This window comes from Squalius cephalus (assembly GCF_949319135.1).
Source record: "Squalius cephalus genome assembly, chromosome: 16".
Lineage (NCBI taxonomy): Eukaryota > Metazoa > Chordata > Actinopteri > Cypriniformes > Leuciscidae > Squalius > Squalius cephalus.
The window spans coordinates 55001-76936 of NC_137137.1; the positions used below are offsets into that span (position 1 = coordinate 55001).

General features: G+C 43.2%; 1 protein-coding gene across 4 annotated transcripts in view; it reads right to left on the reverse strand.

Moving 5' to 3' along the window:
* trim36 (tripartite motif containing 36) overlaps positions 1-21474 on the reverse strand; it is a 37825-nt gene extending 16351 nt beyond the window's left edge. For 2 of the 4 annotated variants that reach the window (XM_079896366.1, XM_079896365.1), the window contains exons 1-7: positions 21261-21474; positions 20040-20280; positions 13134-13477; positions 12240-12386; positions 10400-10495; positions 9938-10191; positions 5905-6026 (exon numbers count right to left, since the gene is read on the reverse strand). In XM_079896366.1, the coding sequence (XP_079752492.1) occupies positions 5905-6026; positions 9938-10191; positions 10400-10495; positions 12240-12386; positions 13134-13477; positions 20040-20280; positions 21261-21320 (1264 nt within the window). In that variant the 5' untranslated portion in view covers positions 21321-21474. Of the gene's footprint in view, positions 1-5904; positions 6027-9937; positions 10192-10399; positions 10496-12239; positions 12387-13133; positions 13478-20039; positions 20281-20721; positions 20877-21260 lie in introns of those variants that run through there. The other 2 variants (XM_079896368.1, XM_079896367.1) reach the window with 1 other exon arrangement.
* Between the last annotated feature and the right edge of the window lie 462 nt (positions 21475-21936).

A 21936-nucleotide genomic window follows, 5' to 3' on the forward strand; every position in this document is an offset into this window, starting at 1 on the left:
CAAACACTGCTGTCGTGTGAATGAACGGCCAGAACACATTAAAGTTTCTGTTTCCTGTGAGAGCGGTGTGTGTTAGCGGCCCCTAAGTTAATAACTAATGATCTTTACAACAGAAGCGAACCAATCAAAACTAACTTTATCTGGACAATAACTTTATTCTAGATCTGCTGTAAAGCCAAGCCAAGTCATCTTCATTTATACAGCGCTTTAACAATGTAGATTGTTCCAAAGCAGCTTTACAGTGATAATAGGAGATTACAGTAACAGAGATTGTTTAGGCTTTACAGCAGCTCTCGGCTTTACTGTCGTCGCGTCCAGGAGCAGGTCCTTCATCAGATCTGGATCCGGCGGACTGCGGTAAACCTCGGATAAACAGAGACTAATATTAGCGTAGATGCCATTCTTCTCATGATGTAACGAGTACATCAGGATTTATGGGAAGTGTTCCCGGTTCCGGCTGGCCTGATCTATGCAGCCTAACATTGGATTATAGAAGTCTATAATGTATTATGTGTATGCTAGGTCAAAGAGATGTGTCTTTAGTCTAGCTTTGAACTGACAGAGTGTGTCTGCTTCCCGGACAATGGTAGGAAGGCTGTTCCAGAGTTTTGGTGCTAAATAGGAGAAGGATCTTCCGCCAGCAGTCGATTTAGATATTCTAGGTATTATCAACTGGCCGGAGTTTTGAGATCGCAATAGACGTGAAGGACTATAATGCGTTAAGAGCTCGCTCAAGCACTGCGGAGCTAAACCATTTAGTGCTTTGTAAGTAATCAGCAATATTTTAAAATGTGTACGATGTTTAATAGGGAACCAGTGCCGTGTTGACAGAACCGGGCTAATATGGTCATACTTCCTGGTTCTGGTAAGAACTCGAGCTGCTGCGTTTTGAACCAGCTGTAGTTTGTTTATTAAGCGTGCAGGGCAACCACCCAGTAGAGCATTACAGTAATCTAGCCTTGAGGTCATGAACGCATGAACTAATTGTTCCGTAGATTGATTTTTAAGATGGAAAATGCGGTTTTACAGATACTAGACACGTGACTAAAGCCAAAACAATCTCTGTTACTGTAATTTCCTATTATCACTGTAAAGCTGCTTTGAAACAGCCTATATTGTTAAAAGCGCTGTATAAATGAAGGTGACTTGACAAGGCCGAGATGAATCTCACGCGTCACATCACAAAAGCTGCTGGGAATCGGTTTAAAACGTCACAGTCCTATTACTGTTTCCCTGAGAAAGACCTTAAACCTTCCCAGAGCGAGACACACGTGACCCGAGGCCCGTCTGCCAAGAGCCCGGGCTCAGCGCCCAAAGCCTCTCCTGAACAACAAGCTATTGATGCGAGCGGGAGACGCATGAAGCCGGGCGGAGGAGAACAGGAGACGCAGGGAAGAGAGAGGATCTGCTGCACTGCAGACGTTTGAGTTCAGCAGAATTTAAGCGCATCACTGAGTTTTGCCTCGTCAGCGATTCAGCCAATCACATTAGACGACTGCCATGATAAAGATTACAGGCATCAGGAGCATCAGTGCGGATCAATACGCTTCCGAGAAGAGCCTTCGTTTCTGCAGACAGCAAGAGAGCACTTCTTCATTCAGCTGAAGCCCTGGATCAGACACGCTCATAAACAGGCCTGAACGTGTGTGTGTTCATACAAACAGGCCTGAACGTGTGTGTGTTCATACAAACAGGCCTGAACGTGTGTGTGTTCATACAAACAGGCCTGAACGTGTGTGTGTTCATACAAACAGGCCTGAACGTGTGTGTGTTCATACAAACAGGCCTGAACGTGTGTGTGTTCACATAAACAGGCCTGAACGTGTGTGTGTTCATACAAACAGGCCTGAACGTGTGTGTGTTCATATAAACAGGCCTGAACGTGTGTGTGTTCATATAAACAGGCCTGAACGTGTGTGTGTTCATACAAACAGGCCTGAATGTGTGTGTTCATACAAACAGGCCTGAATGTGTGTGTGTTCATACAAACAGGCCTGAATGTGTGTGTGTTCATATAAACAGGCCTGAACGTGTGTGTGTTCATACAAACAGGCCTGAACGTGTGTGTGTTCATACAAACAGGCCTGAATGTGTGTGTTCATATAAACAGGCCTGAACGTGTGTGTGTTCATACAAACAGGCCTGAACGTGTGTGTGTTCACAAACAGGCCTGAACGTGTGTGTGTTCACATAAACAGGCCTGAACGTGTGTGTGTTCACATAAACAGGCCTGAACGTGTGTGTGTTCACATAAACAGGCCTGAACGTGTGTGTGTTCACATAAACAGGCCTGAACGTGTGTGTGTTCACATAAACAGGCCTGAACGTGTGTGTGTTCACATAAACAGGCCTGAACGTGTGTGTGTTCATACAAACAGGCCTGAACGTGTGTGTGTTCACAAACAGGCCTGAACGTGTGTGTGTTCACATAAACAGGCCTGAACGTGTGTGTGTTCACATAAACAGGCCTGAACGTGTGTGTTCATATAAACAGGCCTGAACGTGTGTGTGTTCATACAAACAGGCCTGAATGTGTGTGTTCATATAAACAGGCCTGAACGTGTGTGTGTTCATATAAACAGGCCTGAACGTGTGTGTGTTCACATAAACAGGCCTGAACGTGTGTGTGTTCACAAACAGGCCTGAACGTGTGTGTGTTCACATAAACAGGCCTGAACGTGTGTGTGTTCACATAAACAGGCCTGAACGTGTGTGTTCATATAAACAGGCCTGAACGTGTGTGTGTTCATACAAACAGGCCTGAATGTGTGTGTTCATATAAACAGGCCTGAACGTGTGTGTGTTCATATAAACAGGCCTGAACGTGTGTGTGTTCATACAAACAGGCCTGAACGTGTGTGTGTTCACAAACAGGCCTGAACGTGTGTGTGTTCACATAAACAGGCCTGAACGTGTGTGTGTTCACATAAACAGGCCTGAACGTGTGTGTGTTCACATAAACAGGCCTGAACGTGTGTGTGTTCACATAAACAGGCCTGAACGTGTGTGTGTTCACATAAACAGGCCTGAACGTGTGTGTGTTCACATAAACAGGCCTGAACGTGTGTGTGTTCACATAAACAGGCCTGAACGTGTGTGTGTTCACATAAACAGGCCTGAACGTGTGTGTGTTCACATAAACAGGCCTGAACGTGTGTGTGTTCATACAAACAGGCCTGAACGTGTGTGTGTTCACAAACAGGCCTGAACGTGTGTGTGTTCACATAAACAGGCCTGAACGTGTGTGTGTTCATACAAACAGGCCTGAATGTGTGTGTTCATATAAACAGGCCTGAACGTGTGTGTGTTCATACAAACAGGCCTGAACGTGTGTGTGTTCACAAACAGGCCTGAACGTGTGTGTGTTCACATAAACAGGCCTGAACGTGTGTGTGTTCACATAAACAGGCCTGAACGTGTGTGTGTTCACATAAACAGGCCTGAACGTGTGTGTGTTCACAAACAGGCCTGAACGTGTGTGTGTTCACATAAACAGGCCTGAACGTGTGTGTGTTCACATAAACAGGCCTGAACGTGTGTGTTCACATAAACAGGCCTGAACGTGTGTGTTCATATAAACAGGCCTGAACGTGTGTGTGTTCACATAAACAGGCCTGAATGTGTGTGTTCATATAAACAGGCCTGAACGTGTGTGTGTTCATATAAACAGGCCTGAACGTGTGTGTGTTCATACAAACAGGCCTGAACGTGTGTGTGTTCACATAAACAGGCCTGAACGTGTGTGTGTTCACATAAACAGGCCTGAACGTGTGTGTGTTCACACAAACAGGCCTGAACGTGTGTGTGTTCACATAAACAGGCCTGAACGTGTGTGTGTTCATATAAACAGGCCTGAACGTGTGTGTGTTCATACAAACAGGCCTGAACGTGTGTGTGTTCACATAAACAGGCCTGAACGTGTGTGTGTTCATACAAACAGGCCTGAACGTGTGTGTGTTCACATAAACAGGCCTGAACGTGTGTGTGTTCATACAAACAGGCCTGAACGTGTGTGTTCATATAAACAGGCCTGAACGTGTGTGTGTTCATACAAACAGGCCTGAACGTGTGTGTGTTCACACAAACAGGCCTGAACGTGTGTGTGTTCACATAAACAGGCCTGAACGTGTGTGTGTTCACATAAACAGGCCTGAACGTGTGTGTTCATATAAACAGGCCTGAACGTGTGTGTGTTCATACAAACAGGCCTGAACGTGTGTGTGTTCACATAAACAGGCCTGAACGTGTGTGTGTTCACATAAACAGGCCTGAACGTGTGTGTGTTCACATAAACAGGCCTGAACGTGTGTGTGTTCACATAAACAGGCCTGAACGTGTGTGTGTTCATACAAACAGGCCTGAACGTGTGTGTGTTCACATAAACAGGCCTGAACGTGTGTGTGTTCACATAAACAGGCCTGAACGTGTGTGTGTTCACATAAACAGGCCTGAACGTGTGTGTGTTCACATAAACAGGCCTGAACGTGTGTGTGTTCACATAAACAGGCCTGAACGTGTGTGTGTTCACATAAACAGGCCTGAACGTGTGTGTGTTCATACAAACAGGCCTGAACGTGTGTGTGTTCACATAAACAGGCCTGAACGTGTGTGTGTTCACACAAACAGGCCTGAACGTGTGTGTGTTCACATAAACAGGCCTGAACGTGTGTGTGTTCACATAAACAGGCCTGAACGTGTGTGTGTTCATATAAACAGGCCTGAACGTGTGTGTGTTCACATAAACAGGCCTGAACGTGTGTGTGTTCACATAAACAGGCCTGAACGTGTGTGTGTTCACACAAACAGGCCTGAACGTGTGTGTGTTCACACAAACAGGCCTGAACGTGTGTGTGTTCACATAAACAGGCCTGAACGTGTGTGTGTTCATATAAACAGGCCTGAACGTGTGTGTGTTCACATAAACAGGCCTGAACGTGTGTGTGTTCATATAAACAGGCCTGAACGTGTGTGTGTTCATATAAACAGGCCTGAACGTGTGTGTGTTCACATAAACAGGCCTGAACGTGTGTGTGTTCACATAAACAGGCCTGAACGTGTGTGTGTTCACATAAACAGGCCTGAACGTGTGTGTGTTCACATAAACAGGCCTGAACGTGTGTGTGTTCACATAAACAGGCCTGAACGTGTGTGTGTTCATATAAACAGGCCTGAACGTGTGTGTGTTCACATAAACAGGCCTGAACGTGTGTGTGTTCATACAAACAGGCCTGAACGTGTGTGTGTTCACATAAACAGGCCTGAACGTGTGTGTGTTCATACAAACAGGCCTGAACGTGTGTGTGTTCATATAAACAGGCCTGAACGTGTGTGTTCATATAAACAGGCCTGAACGTGTGTGTGTTCACATAAACAGGCCTGAACGTGTGTGTGTTCACATAAACAGGCCTGAACGTGTGTGTGTTCACATAAACAGGCCTGAACGTGTGTGTGTTCACATAAACAGGCCTGAACGTGTGTGTGTTCATATAAACAGGCCTGAACGTGTGTGTGTTCACATAAACAGGCCTGAACGTGTGTTAAAATCCTCCGGGCGGTGGAACGAGTTGCACAGTGGGAAACGGGATAAATCCGGTGATTCTCCATCCGCTCCCACAGAGCCTTTGCTCAGCAGGAATGACCTGAGCTCAAGGACGAGTGTGTATCCGTACACAATAACAAACAATCATTCACCTTTAACCCTATAATGAGCTTCAGGATGTTGCACTCAAACTGGGCTTGACATGATGTCAGAGAAGGCCAGATCTTACACAAGAGTCTCAGTGACTCCGTGAAGCCTGTAAAGGGATTAATCCGCTAAAAAGCTTCTGCTAACAGCGCTAGCGGCTCAGGGCGACGGCTTCTGCTAACAGCGCTAGCGGCTCAGTGCTGGATCTTCAGTCTTACCTCCACCGAAGCTGAGCTCCTTCAGCAAGATCTCCTCCTTCGACGTGTCCAACACAAACTCCTCAAACGACGGGGTGGCCGAAGCCTGGAAGGTCTTCAGGGACTCTGTGGCTTTCTGGATCCTGTCAGAAACAAACACAATGAAGGCCATTCACATCCAATTAACAATACAATGGCATCAACAGTTTCAGGGAGTTTCCAGCAGCAGAAATGATTTCATGACACTTCTTTACTTACGAGACTGATAGTATCAGAGAGAACACTATAACCCTGAGTAAATGAGTCTCAGAGGAACAGTGCTGTTCATTCTCTGCTCTAGGAGGATCATGTAAATCAACAGCAGGATTTATTACTGTGAAGCTGCTTTGAAACAACTGGTTTTGTATAAAGCGCTACAGAAATAAACGAGAATGACATTGAGTCCATGTGGACCAGGCCACAGTTCGGGTTGGATACGGTTCAGGGCTCCAGACTGCCAACTGCCAGCATCGAATGTCAAACAAAACGAAAGCGGAACGAAACTGCACTTCTCATTTGAGCTTCACGGGCCGCTATAAACCACAGATATCGGACCAAACAGCGCTGACGTGAAAACCAGAAGAAACATTGTGCAATGAATGAACAAGTTATAAAAGTCCACAAATCAGCAACATTCACCATGGATTTACTGTAGTAACACTAACTGTAACTGTGGTATTGTGACAGAAATGGGCAAACGCTTACATGTACTACACATCTGTTTCCAGCACTTCAAAACTATATCATCATGTTTAGGCTAAATGTTATTTTTAATGTTATGATGATCAAAACATTTTTTTGTTCATCCATCAAAGATTGTCCCCATTTATAAAACTAAAAGTTTCAAGATGTAGGAAATAACGCACTAATTAAAAAAAAAAAAAAATATATATATATATACAGTACAGGCCAAAAGTTTGGACACATTACTATTTTTAATGTTTTTGAAAGAAGTTTCTTCTGCTCATCAAGCCTGCATTTATTTGATCAAAAATACAGAAAAAAATGTAATATTGTGATATATTATTACAATTTAAAATAATTGGTTTTCAATTTATTATACTTTAAATTATCATTTATTTCGGTGATGCAAAGCTGAATTTTCAGGATCATTACTCCAGTCTTCAGTGTCACATGTGACATCCAGTCAATCACATGATCCTTTAGAAATCATTCTAATGTTCTGATTTATTATGAGTGTTGGAAACAGTTCTGCTGCCTAATATATTTGATGAATAAAAGGTTAAAAATAACTGCATTTATTCAAAATAAAAAAAAATTTTTTTTAAGATAAATCTTCTTTATTATCACTTTTTATCAATTTAACACATCCTTGCTGAATAAAATTATTGATTTATTTTAAAAAAAATAAAGAAAAAAATTACTGACCCCAAATTACTGACCAGTAGTGTATATTGTTGTTATAAAAGATTTCTATCTTGAAAACATTTGCTTCTTTTTTTTTCTTTTCTTTTTTCTTTTTCTTTTTTTTTATTCATCAAAGTATCCTAAAAAAGTATCACAGGTTATGAAAAAATATTAAGCAGCAGAACTGTTTCCAACTTTGATAATGAATCATCATATTAGAATGATTTCTAAAAGATCATGTGATTGACTGGATGTCACATGTGACACTGAAGACTGGAGTAATGATCCTGAAAATTCAGCTTTGCATTACCGAAATAAATGATAATTTAAAGTATAATAAATTGAAAACCAATTATTTTAAATTGTAATAATATATCACAATATTACATTTTTTTCTGTATTTTTGATCAAATAAATGCAGGCTTGATGAGCAGAAGAAACTTCTTTCAAAAACATTAAAAATAGTAATGTGTCCAAACTTTTGGCCTGTACTGTATATTAAATTACCATTGTAACCATGTTAGCCTGAAGCCCTGTGAACTTAAAATAAAACTGCACATTGTAATTTCTGTATGCTAAATCTAGACGCACCCTAGCGGCAGCAAAATGTATTTTGCAGCCAGGGCAGTCTAGCAACTCTCCGTTGACTTTCGAGCTGCAAAAACCTAATTGGGTCAGGCCAATCACGTCGTGTATAGAGTAGGCGGGGCGGGCTTAACATAATGACGACAGAGTTGCGACGGTTCCCTGCTACTTGAAAACAAAGAATGGCGGAGCCGCTGGAGAACAGTCTTCCGAATCGGCTTTGGCCGCGACTCTGGAGGACTTGGAGTTAAGTTTTTCTTTGAGAAAAGAGCAAAGAACGGCACTTAAAGTGTAAGTTGCAGGTTAACCACCACAACCAATTAATGTGTAAATTAAAGTGCTCTATATGTATATATTTAATTATTTCTGTCTTAAAATGCGTTAAAATAACATTTATTGGGGTTTCTTCAGAGGTAGCGTGTTTTTTCAGTTACTGGGTGATGACGTCACAAGAGGAACTCGCAACCCATACTCTGCTAGATTCCTACTGTATTATATGGCTATTTGGAGAACGACTGAGGATCGGCTGAGGATGTGGGAAACCGTCAAATTCTTTATGGACCACAGCCCTACAATGTTTAACCGGTCAGGCGTGAGAGAGGGGAGCCATGGCACTCAAAGAGTTATTAATGCTTGGTGTGAGGAGAATGAGTGGAGGGTTGGCCTGGTGAGTAACGTTAGCTACGTTAGAGCTAGTCTAGCCTGGTGCAAACCCGGATAATATAACGGAACAAGCAAGTCTTTTCAAAATATTGCCGTCATGTAGAATAGCAAGAAGGGACAACGACTGAAGACATTATTTACTTACAGTAAGTCAGTCCAAATCAGAGCTGTAAGGTTAAGAGATGCACACACTGCACAGGCATCAATCGCTAGTCTCATCGACGCCTCAAACGTCATGTAATACCCTTCCTCAGTCCACGCGTTATCAATTTCTCACGATTTAATTAGCGATGTTTATTGTCAGAAAAGAAAAAGAGAGATCGATGTCCCCATCACTGTGTTTGTGTGGGCTATCAGCAGTGGAGAGTATGTGCTGCCGTGAGGTGAACGCGTTTAGGCGTTTAGTGGAACAGCTGGACCCGCGACCGGCTGATCTGACGTGCCTGAACCCGTTTGTTTTGCGAATAGCTTATTCTCATTTCAGGCAGGATCACGGTCCCCTTGAAGTCAGCACACACGAGTATGTTTACAGTCGAGTTATTTTATCCATAATTTTTTTTTATCAATAAAACATACAACCAACTTTTCTGTAGTTATGTAAGGCATCTATAGCTGCAAGCGTACGGTGACTCTACTAGTGAGTTCCTCTTATGACGTCACGCCCCATCTAGTGGAAGGGAGCGGGAGCGGTTAAAACCACTGTTAAAAGTGCCAACTTTTCATATTATATCAGCATTTTGGTATAAAAAACAATGGTGGGCGGTTCTTATCTTTATGTTTAATAAACACATTGCATTACTTCGTAAAAAATTTAACCTGCAACTTACACTTTAAGTCATTCTTAAAAAAGGAAGATGTGTTCGTAGTTTTGCCGGCCAGATTCAAAAGTTGAATCTATCAACTAACGTCAGCTCCGCTGTTGGGAAAACGCTCTGGTTGGTTGAAGCGCTGTCCTATTGCGTGCCGAGGGAATTTGAAAGACAGCCGTTTATCCCGCCCCTCGGATTGAGCCGTGTCTATGGAGAGTTGCCAGACCTAACATCTTGATGTAGGCTACCATTTATTACCAAGGCAGGTTAATTTAAGGTGTGTAAAAATGTTCAGTCAGCGCTCCTAGCAAACACAGCAAGCCTGGAGCCCTGCGCTACATAACATCACAGCGGGAAATCATGACTAAGGGTTTGTGGGAAAGTGAAAGTCAAAGCTGCTTAGTGGACTAATAGAGATCAGTTATCAGGATTACAGTGAACGTACAGTGAACCTTGAGGTTTAAATCTAGAAACAAGCCGGTGGACAAAGATTAGGGATTACAGGCACGCGGCGAACGGCTCGTCGCGTCACTAAACAGCTTCAGTCAGCAGAGAACAGTGTGTGAGAAGCCGACGTCCTGCACACACACCTGACGTGCAGCAGTTTGGCCGTCTGGACGAAGCAGGACTGATCAGTCTCCTTCAGCACCTCCTGAGCGTATCCCACAAGGCCACTGTTCTCCAGCATGCCCTGGTACTCCTCCACCTGGGCCCGCAGCCGGTCCACTCGCAGGGTTCTGGCCTGTTCCACACACCGCAGCATCTCCGTCCTGCGCTCCTGCAGCGTCTCGAAGAGCCGCTCGAAGTGTTCGTTCGCCCGCCGCTCCGCCAGCTGCCCGTTCTCCTGCACTCACCAGAACACCGTCACACATCAGCGTGCAGCAACACACACACACACGGAGAGGGGTGTGTGATATGGGGAAAATATAATATCAAAGTAATAAAATAATAATGAACAAGTCACATGATTGAGGGATCATAAATCAGCGCAGCTATACGAGAAGTTTCTGGAAGCTCAACCAATCAGGATCAAGCAGGAACAGACTTCTTACCTCTGTGTGATTGATCATCACTTCCAGTTCAGAAATCTGAGTCCTCACTTGGTCTTCTTTGCTAATTAAGTAATGGATACTCTTCGACAGCTTCTCCTGTTGACACAGAGTAAAGCCCAGTAGAACACAGTGGAAAACTCGATTTCCGGCCAGTGTGAGAAACATAACCCCGCTTCTGTGAGACGCCGGACAGAACATCATAAGATGGAGGTGATCACATTAAATATGGATGAGCCACGGCTCGTTTACAGTCGTCTGATATTCCTGACCTCTTAATCACGGGCCCTCGCAGGCACATCTATTCACCAGAAACATGAGCGCTTGTTTTCAGCTCAGGAAGACACACGAATAATTTAGGGGTCGTAAATTGTGCTATAAAAACCCTAACCCTTTCAGAACTTCTTTGTTAGTCCAGCTTTAACTGAAACCAAGCTACCAAAATGACCAGATTTAAATATAATGGTAATCACTTTTCAGCAGCTGGAAGAGTAAAAACATGGTAAAGTTTTTCAAAAGAGTTCCACATGTAGAGATGTTAGCCAATCACAGCAGTGGGCGTTTACACTGAGGTCTCACAGCCAATCGCAGCAGTGGGCGTTTACACTGAAAACTCACAGCCAATCACAGCAGTGGGCGTTTACACTGAGGTCTTACAGCCAATTACAGCAGTGGGCGTTTACACTGAGGTCTCAGAGCCAATCACAGCAGTGGGCGTTTACACTGAGGTCTCAGAGCCAATCACAGCAGTGGGCGTTTACACTGAGGTCTCACAGCCAATCACAGCAGTGGGCGTTTACACTGAGGTCTTACAGCCAATCACAGCAGTGGGCGTTTACACTGAGGTCTCACAGCCAATCACAGCAGTGGGCGTTTACACTGAGGTCTCACAGCCAATCACAACAGTGGGCGTTTACACTAAAAACTCACAGCCAATCACAGCAGTGGGCGTTTACACTGAGGTCTTACAGCCAATCACAACAGTGGGCGTTTACACTGAAGACTCACAGCCAATCACAGCAGTGGGCGTTTACACTAAACTCACAGCCAATCACAGCAGTGGGCGTTTACACTGAGGTCTTACAGCCAATCACAACAGTGGGCGTTTACACTGAAAACTCACAGCCAATCACAGCAGTGGGCGTTTACACTGAGGTCTCACAGCCAATCACAGCAGTGGGCATTTACACTGAGGTCTCACAGCCAATCACAACAGTGGGTGTTTACACTGAAGACTCACAGCCAATCACAGCAGTGGGCGTTTACACTGAGGTCTCACAGCCAATCACAGCAGTGGGCGTTTACACTGAGGTCTCACAGCCAATCACAGCAGTGGCCGTTTACACTGAAGTCTCAGAGCCAATTACAGCAGTGGGCGTTTACACTGAAAACTCACAGCCAATCACAGCAGTGGGCGTTTACACTGAGGTCTCAGAGCCAATCACAGCAGTGGGCGTTTACACTGAGGTCTTAAATCAGACCTGCTCATTTATTCAATTCAAAATGTATTTGTTCAAATGAGAGGATTAAAATCAGGGTGGAAAATTAGCATTTATTTCTAAATTATGACAGACTTTAAATTACAAGTAGGAATAAGATACTTTATTTTATTCTCATTGTGCAAATAAATTTAGAGTGGCAGCTCTGGAAACATTTACCCATAAAGTAGAAATATATATTAAATTACATAAAAGCCCCTGAAGGCCGTTTTTAATGTCCGTTATAATGTTAATCCTACTAACATTATAAGTGCACCTCAGGAAACATAAAATAATAAAAAAATGCAGTTCTTCTGAGCAAGGACAGACAGATGATGGCTCGATGGATGTTTAACGGGACGTACCTTGAGGATCTTGTAGGCGCTGCTCATGGAAGTGACTCTGTGGTTAGCGTGAGATCCTCCGAGTTTGCAGAGGTGACACACGGGACGCCGGCACACCTCACAGTACATGTTCACCTTCTCCATCTCGTGCTCGGGACACATCAGCACCTGCGAAGTGAGGGAGCGACGGATGAGATCATGACTGACAGTACTAACACCCACTGCACAGAAAACCTCCGCTAGTTACGGCTAATGTCCTTATCTGTAAGTGGTACAAATTCACGCGAGTATTTCCATCTTGCATGAAGGCTCGTCCTGACAGCGGTAAACTCAGACTTCACTGAACGAGCGCAGGCGTCTCAAACAGAGGAAGACAATTAATATTCATCGCAAAAATATTAATTGAGCTGAAATATCTGTTTGTTGGATGTTAAATTTAGGTTTAAACGTCAACATTAAAGTATTCGTAATTCAAGTATTTATGAGAGTGAGAACTGTAAAGGGATAACTGCATGTGATTGTAAGACGTTTCTAACATGTTACTGTGTCCAGAGTGAGTGTGTGTGTTCCTGCAGAATATTCCTCTTATCTGTTAACACTGAGTTTGTGTTTTTATTTTTATTTATCATCTTTATTATTACCTTCATTTTTAATGTAATGATTTAAACTGTCCTTTCGCTTTATAGCTCAGATATAGATACATTCACTATGTTTTTATAGCGTTCAGTAGGCAAAGTAGTTTGAAGGACAGCTTTGGCCAGAACGTGGAATAGTGCGATTTGAAAAAAAGAAAAGAAAATTGGGCTTTTTAAAAATCTGATTAGTCAATTAATCGAAGAAATAATCGGCCAACAATTCGATTCTCAAAATAATGGTGAGTTGCAGGAGTAGATGCCAGAGAGAGAGCATGGGTACCTTGGGCCTGAAGTTGGTGGTGGGCCCCACGTACTCGTGCTGGGCTTTGGGCGTCCCCCAGGGGTGGGCCAGCTTGAAGCACTCGTTGCAGTAGCTGGCCCGGCAGTCCATGCAGCTCTTGGTGGCCTCGTGGGCCGGCGGCTTACACGCACCACACATGATGGCCACGGCCGCGCGGGCCGCCTGACGGTAGCGCTCCACGATACTCTCCAGCGTGAAGTTCCTGAAGAGCATGCTGATCCCGCGCTCCCCGAGGTCGATGTCATGCTGACACCCGGGACACGGGAACGTGGTGACGCGGGGAGTGACGGAGGAGCGCCTCCAACCGGGAGAAGAGATGGAGCCTGAGCGACACGAGAACCCAGTCAGAGGAGCGGGGGAGAAGTGGACGGCACACGCACGCACATGCACGCACACACACACGCGCGCACACTCACAAACACATGCACTCGCGCACTCACACATGTACACACTCATAAACACACGCACGTACTCTCTCGCGCACACACACACACACACACACACACACGCAAAATAAAGCACTATTAATAAGGTCAGACACAGATGGAGAGACTCAGAGACAGTGGAAACAGCACGACAGCAGACAGTGATCTGGACAAGAGAAACTTCAAACACACGTCAAAAATGGAAATGAATCACTTTGGGGGAGAAAACGTAATGACAGGCTGATTACAAGGTATTTCAGAGAGGAATGAGATCGAGGTCACTGTTTTTAAAGCTGCAGTGTGTCATTTCTGTCAAACAAAACTGAAGAGGTGATTTAAATATCATTTTCTAACAGGTTTCCCCAAACACTCCATCTGTCATTGGTCAGTCAAACAGGAAGTCCCGCCCCTAACCCATGTGATTGGCCGAGACAGAAGTTGACCTGACCCAGCTTAAACAAACAGAACAATGTCATGAAAGAGTCACAGTGTTTCGCTCGTCAGGAGCCAATTAGTGATGCATCGTAATTAAAAATCTTGGGCGGAACCAAAACCAGAAATTCTGGACACTCTGGTATGAAAGCTGAAACTGAACAATTATTTTAAATCTGTTTTTTTTTGTGCGATTACTTGTTCTTGCTTCAGGTGGTGTTTCTAACGTAACATCTAGACTCAAACAACAACTTTAAAATTACTTTAAAAATATTTATAATATTACTTGTATAAAATATTGCTTACAACGCTAAGAATACAGAAGAATAAATAACATCTTGAGATGTTGTGCTAAACAGACTCTGCAGGTAAACGTGCTTTATTAATGTGAATAATAACTCAGACATTTATGTGCATTTGTGAGTGTGATTAACCCAACGCACATCAGACTGAACATTAACCCCAACGCAGATCAGACTGAACATTAACCCAACGCAGATCAGACTGAACATTAACCCAACGCAGATCAGACCGAACATTAACCCAACGCAGATCAGACCGAACATTAACCCAAGGCACATCAGACTGAACATTAACCCCAACGCAGATCAGACTGAACTTTAACCCAATGTAGATCAGACTGAACATTAACCCAACGCAGATCAGACTGAACTTTAACCCAACGCACATCAGACTGAACATTAACCCCAACGCAGATCAGACTAAACTTTACCCCAATGTAGATCAGACTGAACATTAACCCAACGCAGATCAGACTGAACTTTAACCCAACGCACATCAGACTGAACATTAACCCCAACGCAGATCAGACTAAACTTTACCCCAATGTAGATCAGACTGAACATTAACCCAACGCAGATCAGACTGAACTTTAACCCAATGTAGATCAGACTGAACATTAACCCAACGCAGATCAGACCGAACATTAACCCAATGTAGATCAGACTGAACATTAACCCAACGCAGATCAGACCGAACATTAACCCAATGTAGATCAGACTGAACTTTAACCCAATGTAGATCAGACTGAACATTAACCCAACGCAGATCAGACCGAACTTTAACCCAACGCACATCAGACCGAACATTAACCCCAACGCAGATCAGACCGAACATTAACCCAACGCAGATCAGACTGAACATTAACCCAACGCAGATCAGATCGAACATTAACCCCAACGCAGATCAGACTGAACATTAACCCCAACGCAGATCAGACTGAACATTAACCCCAACGCAGATCAGACTGAACTTTAACCCAATGTAGATCAGACTGAACTTTAACCCAATGCAGATCAGACTGAACTTTAACCCAACGCACATCAGACTGAACTTTAACCCAATGTAGTTCAGACTGAACTTTAACCCAACGCACATCAGACTGAACATTAACCCAACGCAGATCAGATCGAACATTAACCCCAACGCAGATCAGACTGAACATTAACCCCAACGCAGATCAGACTGAACTTTAACCCAATGTAGATCAGACTGAACTTTAACCCAATGTAGATCAGACTGAACTTTAACCCAATGCACATCAGACTGAACTTTAACCCAATGTAGTTCAGACTGAACTTTAACCCAACGCACATCAGACTGAACATTAACCCCAACGCAGATCATACTGAACTTTAACCCAACGCACATCAGACTGAACTTTAACCCAATGTAGATCAGACTGAACTTTAACCCAACGCACATCAGACTGAACTTTAAAACCAATGTAGATCAGACTGAACTTTAAAACCAATGTAGATCAGACTGAACATTAACCCAACGCAGATCAGACCGAACATTAACCCCAACGCAGATCAGACTGAACATTAACCCCAACGCAGATCAGACTGAACTTTAACCCAACGCAGATCAGACTGAACTTTAACCCAATGTAGATCAGACTGAACTTTAACCCAATGCACATCAGACTGAACTTTAACCCAATGTAGTTCAGACTGAACTTTAACCCAACGCACATCAGACTGAACATTAACCCCAACGCAGATCAGACTGAACTTTAACCCAATGTAGTTCAGACTGAACTTTAACCCAACACACATCAGACTGAACATTAACCCCAACGCAGATCAGACTGAACTTTAACCCAACGCACATCAGACTGAACTTTAAAACCAATGTAGATCAGACTGAACATTAACCCAACGCAGATCAGACCGAACATTAACCCAATGTAGATCAGACTGAACTTTAACCCAACGCACATCAGACTGAACTTTAACCCAATGTAGTTCAGACTTAACTTTAACCCAACGCACATCAGACTGAACATTAACCCCAACGCAGATCAGACTGAACTTTAACCCAATGTAGATCAGACTGAACTTTAACCCAATGTAGATCAGACTGAACATTAACCCAACGCAGATCAGACCGAACATTAACCCAATGTAGATCAGACTGAACTTTAACCCAATGTAGATCAGACTGAACTTTAACCCAACGCAGATCAGACCGAACATTAACCCAATGTATATCAGACTGAACTTTAACCCAACGCACATCAGACTGCACATTAACCCAACGCAGATCAGACTGAACTTTAACCCAATGTAGATCAGATCATCACACACTGCAGCTTTAAAGTCTGACGAAGCCTCTCTCTTCTGTTTGTCCAGGTCAGTGTCGTGGGATTTTGCCACTTCACAAGCGGGAAAATCATTTTAGGGTGAAAGAAATCACTTCTCCAGCAAGCATTTGAAACAGAACATCTGAAGTGATATGCAAACAAACACTAAATAAAGAGATCACACTGTACGATGCAGCAGAGACACACGTGCAGCACAGATGATGAAGCCACGCATGCGGACGATGATGAGCGAGAACGAGGCCAACATCTGAACGAGCGCCGGGTTCAGATCAGGGATGGAGTGTGTATGATGAAGTAAAGCGTGTACTTATGCCGTGAGTGTGCTGTGCCGCTCGGCATGCTGGGAACTGATGGGGAAAAACAAACGCTCAGACCAGAAACAGGCCCGTCAGCACAAGGTCATTCTGGTCCCTACAGAACCACATCAGCCCGTCAGTGAGAACATGGCTGATGATGGCGAGACCAGTGTGTTAAAGTGTGTTAATCGTTAGTGGTGAGGGCAGCGTTTGACACGGAAGGGTAGAGCGGGTTCTGAAACGCTTTTAGATTTAGATTAATAACTACGTCTCCTCAAGCTCACCGGTCACAGGACGTTTATTACCTGACGAGAAGTTATTTAATAATTCAACCTAGTTCTATAGTTCACTGCTGTTTATTTGGTTGCTGTTGTCTAAAGAAAAACGTCTCAATATTCTCTCTCTCTGCGTGAGACAAACGGTGGAAACAGAAGCTGTGGATTCCTGAGTCGCTCCAGGGCAACGTCTGCTGTTCTTTAAACACACGGTTCTCACGGTCACTGAGAGATCAGTGCGTCTGTCATACGCTCACGGGTGTGTGTTACGCAGCTGCCGCTTCTCTGACCGAGAAGAGAAATGAGCACACAGGTCTAGAGACACACTACAGCTAATGAGATTACGTGACCCACATCTACCTCTCCCTCCAAACGCCCTCCTCAGTGAGGCTGCAGCGACAGAGAGAAGACCACAACACTGACAGTGATTAAACGGCAACAGAAGTGGAGTGAAACCTGATTCACAACCAAAGACTGTACGAACATGAAAACAGCATCACATTTCTTGGGGGAAAAACTGCAATGAAAGCCAACAGTATAAAAGAAGTGATGAAGAAAGACACTAAAACTAATCATTCCGGCAGTAAAACTGACCCAAGACATAAATGAGTTCATGTAATTTAATCTGCTTTGGATCTCACAGCCAGATTCTAAGAGGATAACAACAAATAAACAATTTTGGCCTAAACAAAACATATCAGCTAATATTCTCATGACAAGTTCTTATAAGATACATGAATCCAGAGGTGGGTAGTAACGAAGTACATTTACTTGAGTATTTTTTGGGAAAAATTGTACTTTTAAGAGTAGATTTGAATGTGGGTACTTATTACTTTTACTCGAGTACATTTCTAATGAAAAAACTGTACTTTTACTTCGTTACGTTGGGCGACGTTCCTCTCGTTACTTTATTTTAATGCAATATGTGTTGTTAAACGTGTAAGCGCGATGTATCTTTTTTCTGGGCTTGGGCGATGCTCAATTCACAAATGAATCGCTCTTTTGAGTCGATTCTGTTCAAAGACTTCATCAAACAAGTTGGCAGATCTGTCTAAATCGGTTCGCGAATCAGTTTGAATGATCTGTTCAGTTCCGGCACGCACTGAATCGTCTGAAGCGATTTCAATTCACACTCGACTCGAGTCATAACAGGAAGATTTAAGCACATCAAGAGCGTTGGATGAAGTGGCCGTGGACCTACAGTACAGTCAAGTGAGAGCAAATCTGCAAATGCATCATATATTTGCCAGCGATGAAGATCTTTATTAGTTGAACATCTTCGTAAGCTGTCTGTGAATTAATGATTCCACAGGACGATATATTCGATATCATTTCACTCAGGTAATACATTTTACAACCAAACAGATTATTACGCCATGATACTAGAAAGTATGACATTACCCGTTTTTTGGACATATACATTAATTTACATTAAATAAAGCTACCATTGTTCACAGTTTATGAACACCCGCCACCCCGCGGTAGTGTGTGAGTGTGTGTGTGTGTGTGAGAGTGTGTGTGTGTGTGTGTGTGTGTGTGTGTGTGTGTGTGTGTGTGTGTGTGTGTGTGTGTGTTGCGCAGTGGCGTGCGAACTCGACTTGAAAACGAATGCCTTTAATTGCCTGCCGTCGACACAGTTGAGTTAACCAGTTTAAACATGCTTGCAGAAATATACATTTGATTATATTTTGGAGAACCGACAGAAGAAGGTCCGTCGATGTACTGTTGTTTGTGTGTGTTCAGATATTCAGTAGCAGTCATGAGCGCGAGCATGTGAAGAGTTTTAACCCCTGAATGCAACACTCTGCAGATTCACTTTATTTCCACTGTCTAATAATCCAAATGTAGTTGTATAAGTTACTATTATACAAACCAAAGGACAGGCAATGATTTTCTTTTTCGGGCTACAGATTTTACTTTTTGTTGCAAAGAGAGCCAATCTACTTATGAAAACAATAGTCATTTAAATAAATAAAAAATCTAAATAATATCATTTTATATATATGATGACTTCAGATGCAAAAGCCTATAAGTACCATCTGAAATTTTCTTCTAAAAGAGCATTTTTATCAAGCTTGTATGTTTATGTTCAGTTATTTCACTTAAATGGCAATGAAAAGTACCTATTAATTGTCATTAAAGTGAAATTAATTTGCAGTTATCCGATAATTTGCAGTTATCCGGCAAATGGAAGTTGATCTAACATTATGCAATTGCTTTTAAGTGTTTTTTTTTTTCTAATCTGTTTGTGTGATGTTTATCTGTGATGGAACTGAATGTATTGCTGCACATTTTGGCCAGGACACTCCTGTGAAAGAGATTTCTAATCTCAGAGAGCTCTTTTCTGGTTAAATAAAGGTTAAATAAATAAATAAATAAAAAATTACTGAACTTAAATATACGAGCTTGATAAAAATGCTTGTTTTAGAAGAAAGTTTCAGATGGCACTCAGAGGCTTTTGCATCTGAACTCTTCATATATATATATATAGGCCTATATGATCCGAAGTAAGTTACTCGCTACTTGAGTAGTTTTTTCATTGGATACTTTTTTACTCTAACTCAAGTAACTATTAAGATTATTACTTTTACTTTGAGTAAATATTTAAAAAAGTAGTTGTACTTTTACTTGAGTAGTTTTTGGGTACTCTACCCACCTCTGCATGAATCTTCTATTTAGATTAAAATAAATTACTTCCATCCATTTCAAATGCAAAGTAGACTTTTAATCAAACGGCCTGTCTTTTGGATGGAAGGAGCCTCAAACCAACTAATGCGAGTGATTTATCTGAGGTTTCTGAGAGTTGATCCGGAGTCGAGTCGGATTACCTGATCGCACCAGCCGGTCCAGTCTCTCCGTGCTCGGGGACGGGACTCTGGAGCGAGGGCTGCCCGGGTTCGAGCTCTCGGACCCCGCGTCGGTGCTGAAGGAGTCCTCGTGGTTCGGCAGGAGCACGTCTTTAACACACCGGTGACACACACTGTGCTGACAGGGCAAGATGAGCGGCTGAGTGAACAACTCCTTACAGATCGGACAGATCAGCTCCCTCTCGATGCTCTTCATCGGCACCTGTCGACACACACACACACACACACACACACACACACACACACACACACACACACACACACACACACACACAGTGATATTACCGTGGACACATTCGGAGTTCGGCATCACAACTCCGACGAGAAGAGTTTCGCTGTAGTTAGCGAAGCGCGAGATGATTCAGAGGAGTCAGATGATTGATTGATTCGGATGATTCTGCGACTCACGCGCGCTTGGGGAAGTAACGAACTTCCACTGTTCACTTTCGCATTTCTATTCTAAGCCCAAAAGTACGACTGTCTAGTAGTTGTGGAAAAAACCGTGACGAGGATGAAGGTCTACAAGGCCTTTATTTTCCTTATTTACAAAATACATTCAAAACAATAGGTTCAACTTTCTCTCAGCAAACAATAGCAGCTTCATTGTCGAGGATGAAGAAGTGAGGCGGACTCGCGGACTCACCAGGATCGAGCTTCGCCGGGACATCGCGAGCAGAAGAAAGACAAACTCCTTGTTCCTGTTTCAACTTCGCAAATGAGAGATTCGCACAATTAGAGGATGAATCGAACAACGTGACGCGCGTTAATGCGCGAGCGGCGCGACACCGTGGACAACAAGCCGAAATGTGGGCGGAGTCACTGCCCGTCACTATAGCAACCTTGCAGCGAAACCATTTAGTATTTAAATAAGGGGCGGGGTCCGCAACAGAAAGGCACATCATTTAAATACATTATACAAATCATCATTCATATCCAAGTCGACAACAAATTCTTCGAGCTCTTAAGTGCACAATATTATAAATTATGTCTTTTTCTTTTTTTATAATATAAATTATCTAAAACAACGAGGTGACGTCATTTGCACGGGATATTGATGCGGATGGATGAGCGAATATTATTTCTCCATGACAGAGAAAGACAAGCATCAGGCATCAGCATAATACAATGATTAATCGCATTACTGCAGGCTCGAGTGTTTAATCTGCGGTTTTATCATCTCACCTCGCCTCTCTCGATGCGCTCCACTATACTCGCGAACTCGGACATCTCCGAGTCCGACATCCTGATGACCGATGACCCAGCCCGAGATGATGATATGGTTACGAGTTCTCTCTATATCCTCCTCATGTGTTCTCCTCTATATCCTCATCACAGCAGAGCCTGTCGCGAGCCACAGACACCTCACTCACTCCACCGAGGATGACGAGCACACGAGGCTCCGCCCACTCGCCCGGTCTGTGGGCGTGGCCTCGCTGGACTGACAGCTCTTTGTGTAGATCTGCCATCTAATGAAACTTTCATCATGTCACAGATAATCAGACACCAGATCAACAGCTCTGACTCCAGGACCAGTCGTAGGACAGAATCAGTGTTTATTACAATACATACTGTATTACAGTCTAAGACCATGGGCTGTGACACGTGTGTATTCACAAGATTTACCTCATTGAACACGTCATATATGCTTTCATTTCATAAGTGGCTCATTTATTGTTTTAACTGTAACAGATTGAGTGTATTGTGTGGCAGATGTGTGTAGATCTCAGCACAAGCAACAGTTTGAAATTGCACAACTCTCTCATATTTTGCTTTCATATAGTATTTGTTCTTTAGATGTTTATTAAGCCCTCAGTCACATGACATTCAGTAATTCATTTTTTTGGACTTTACATCCGAC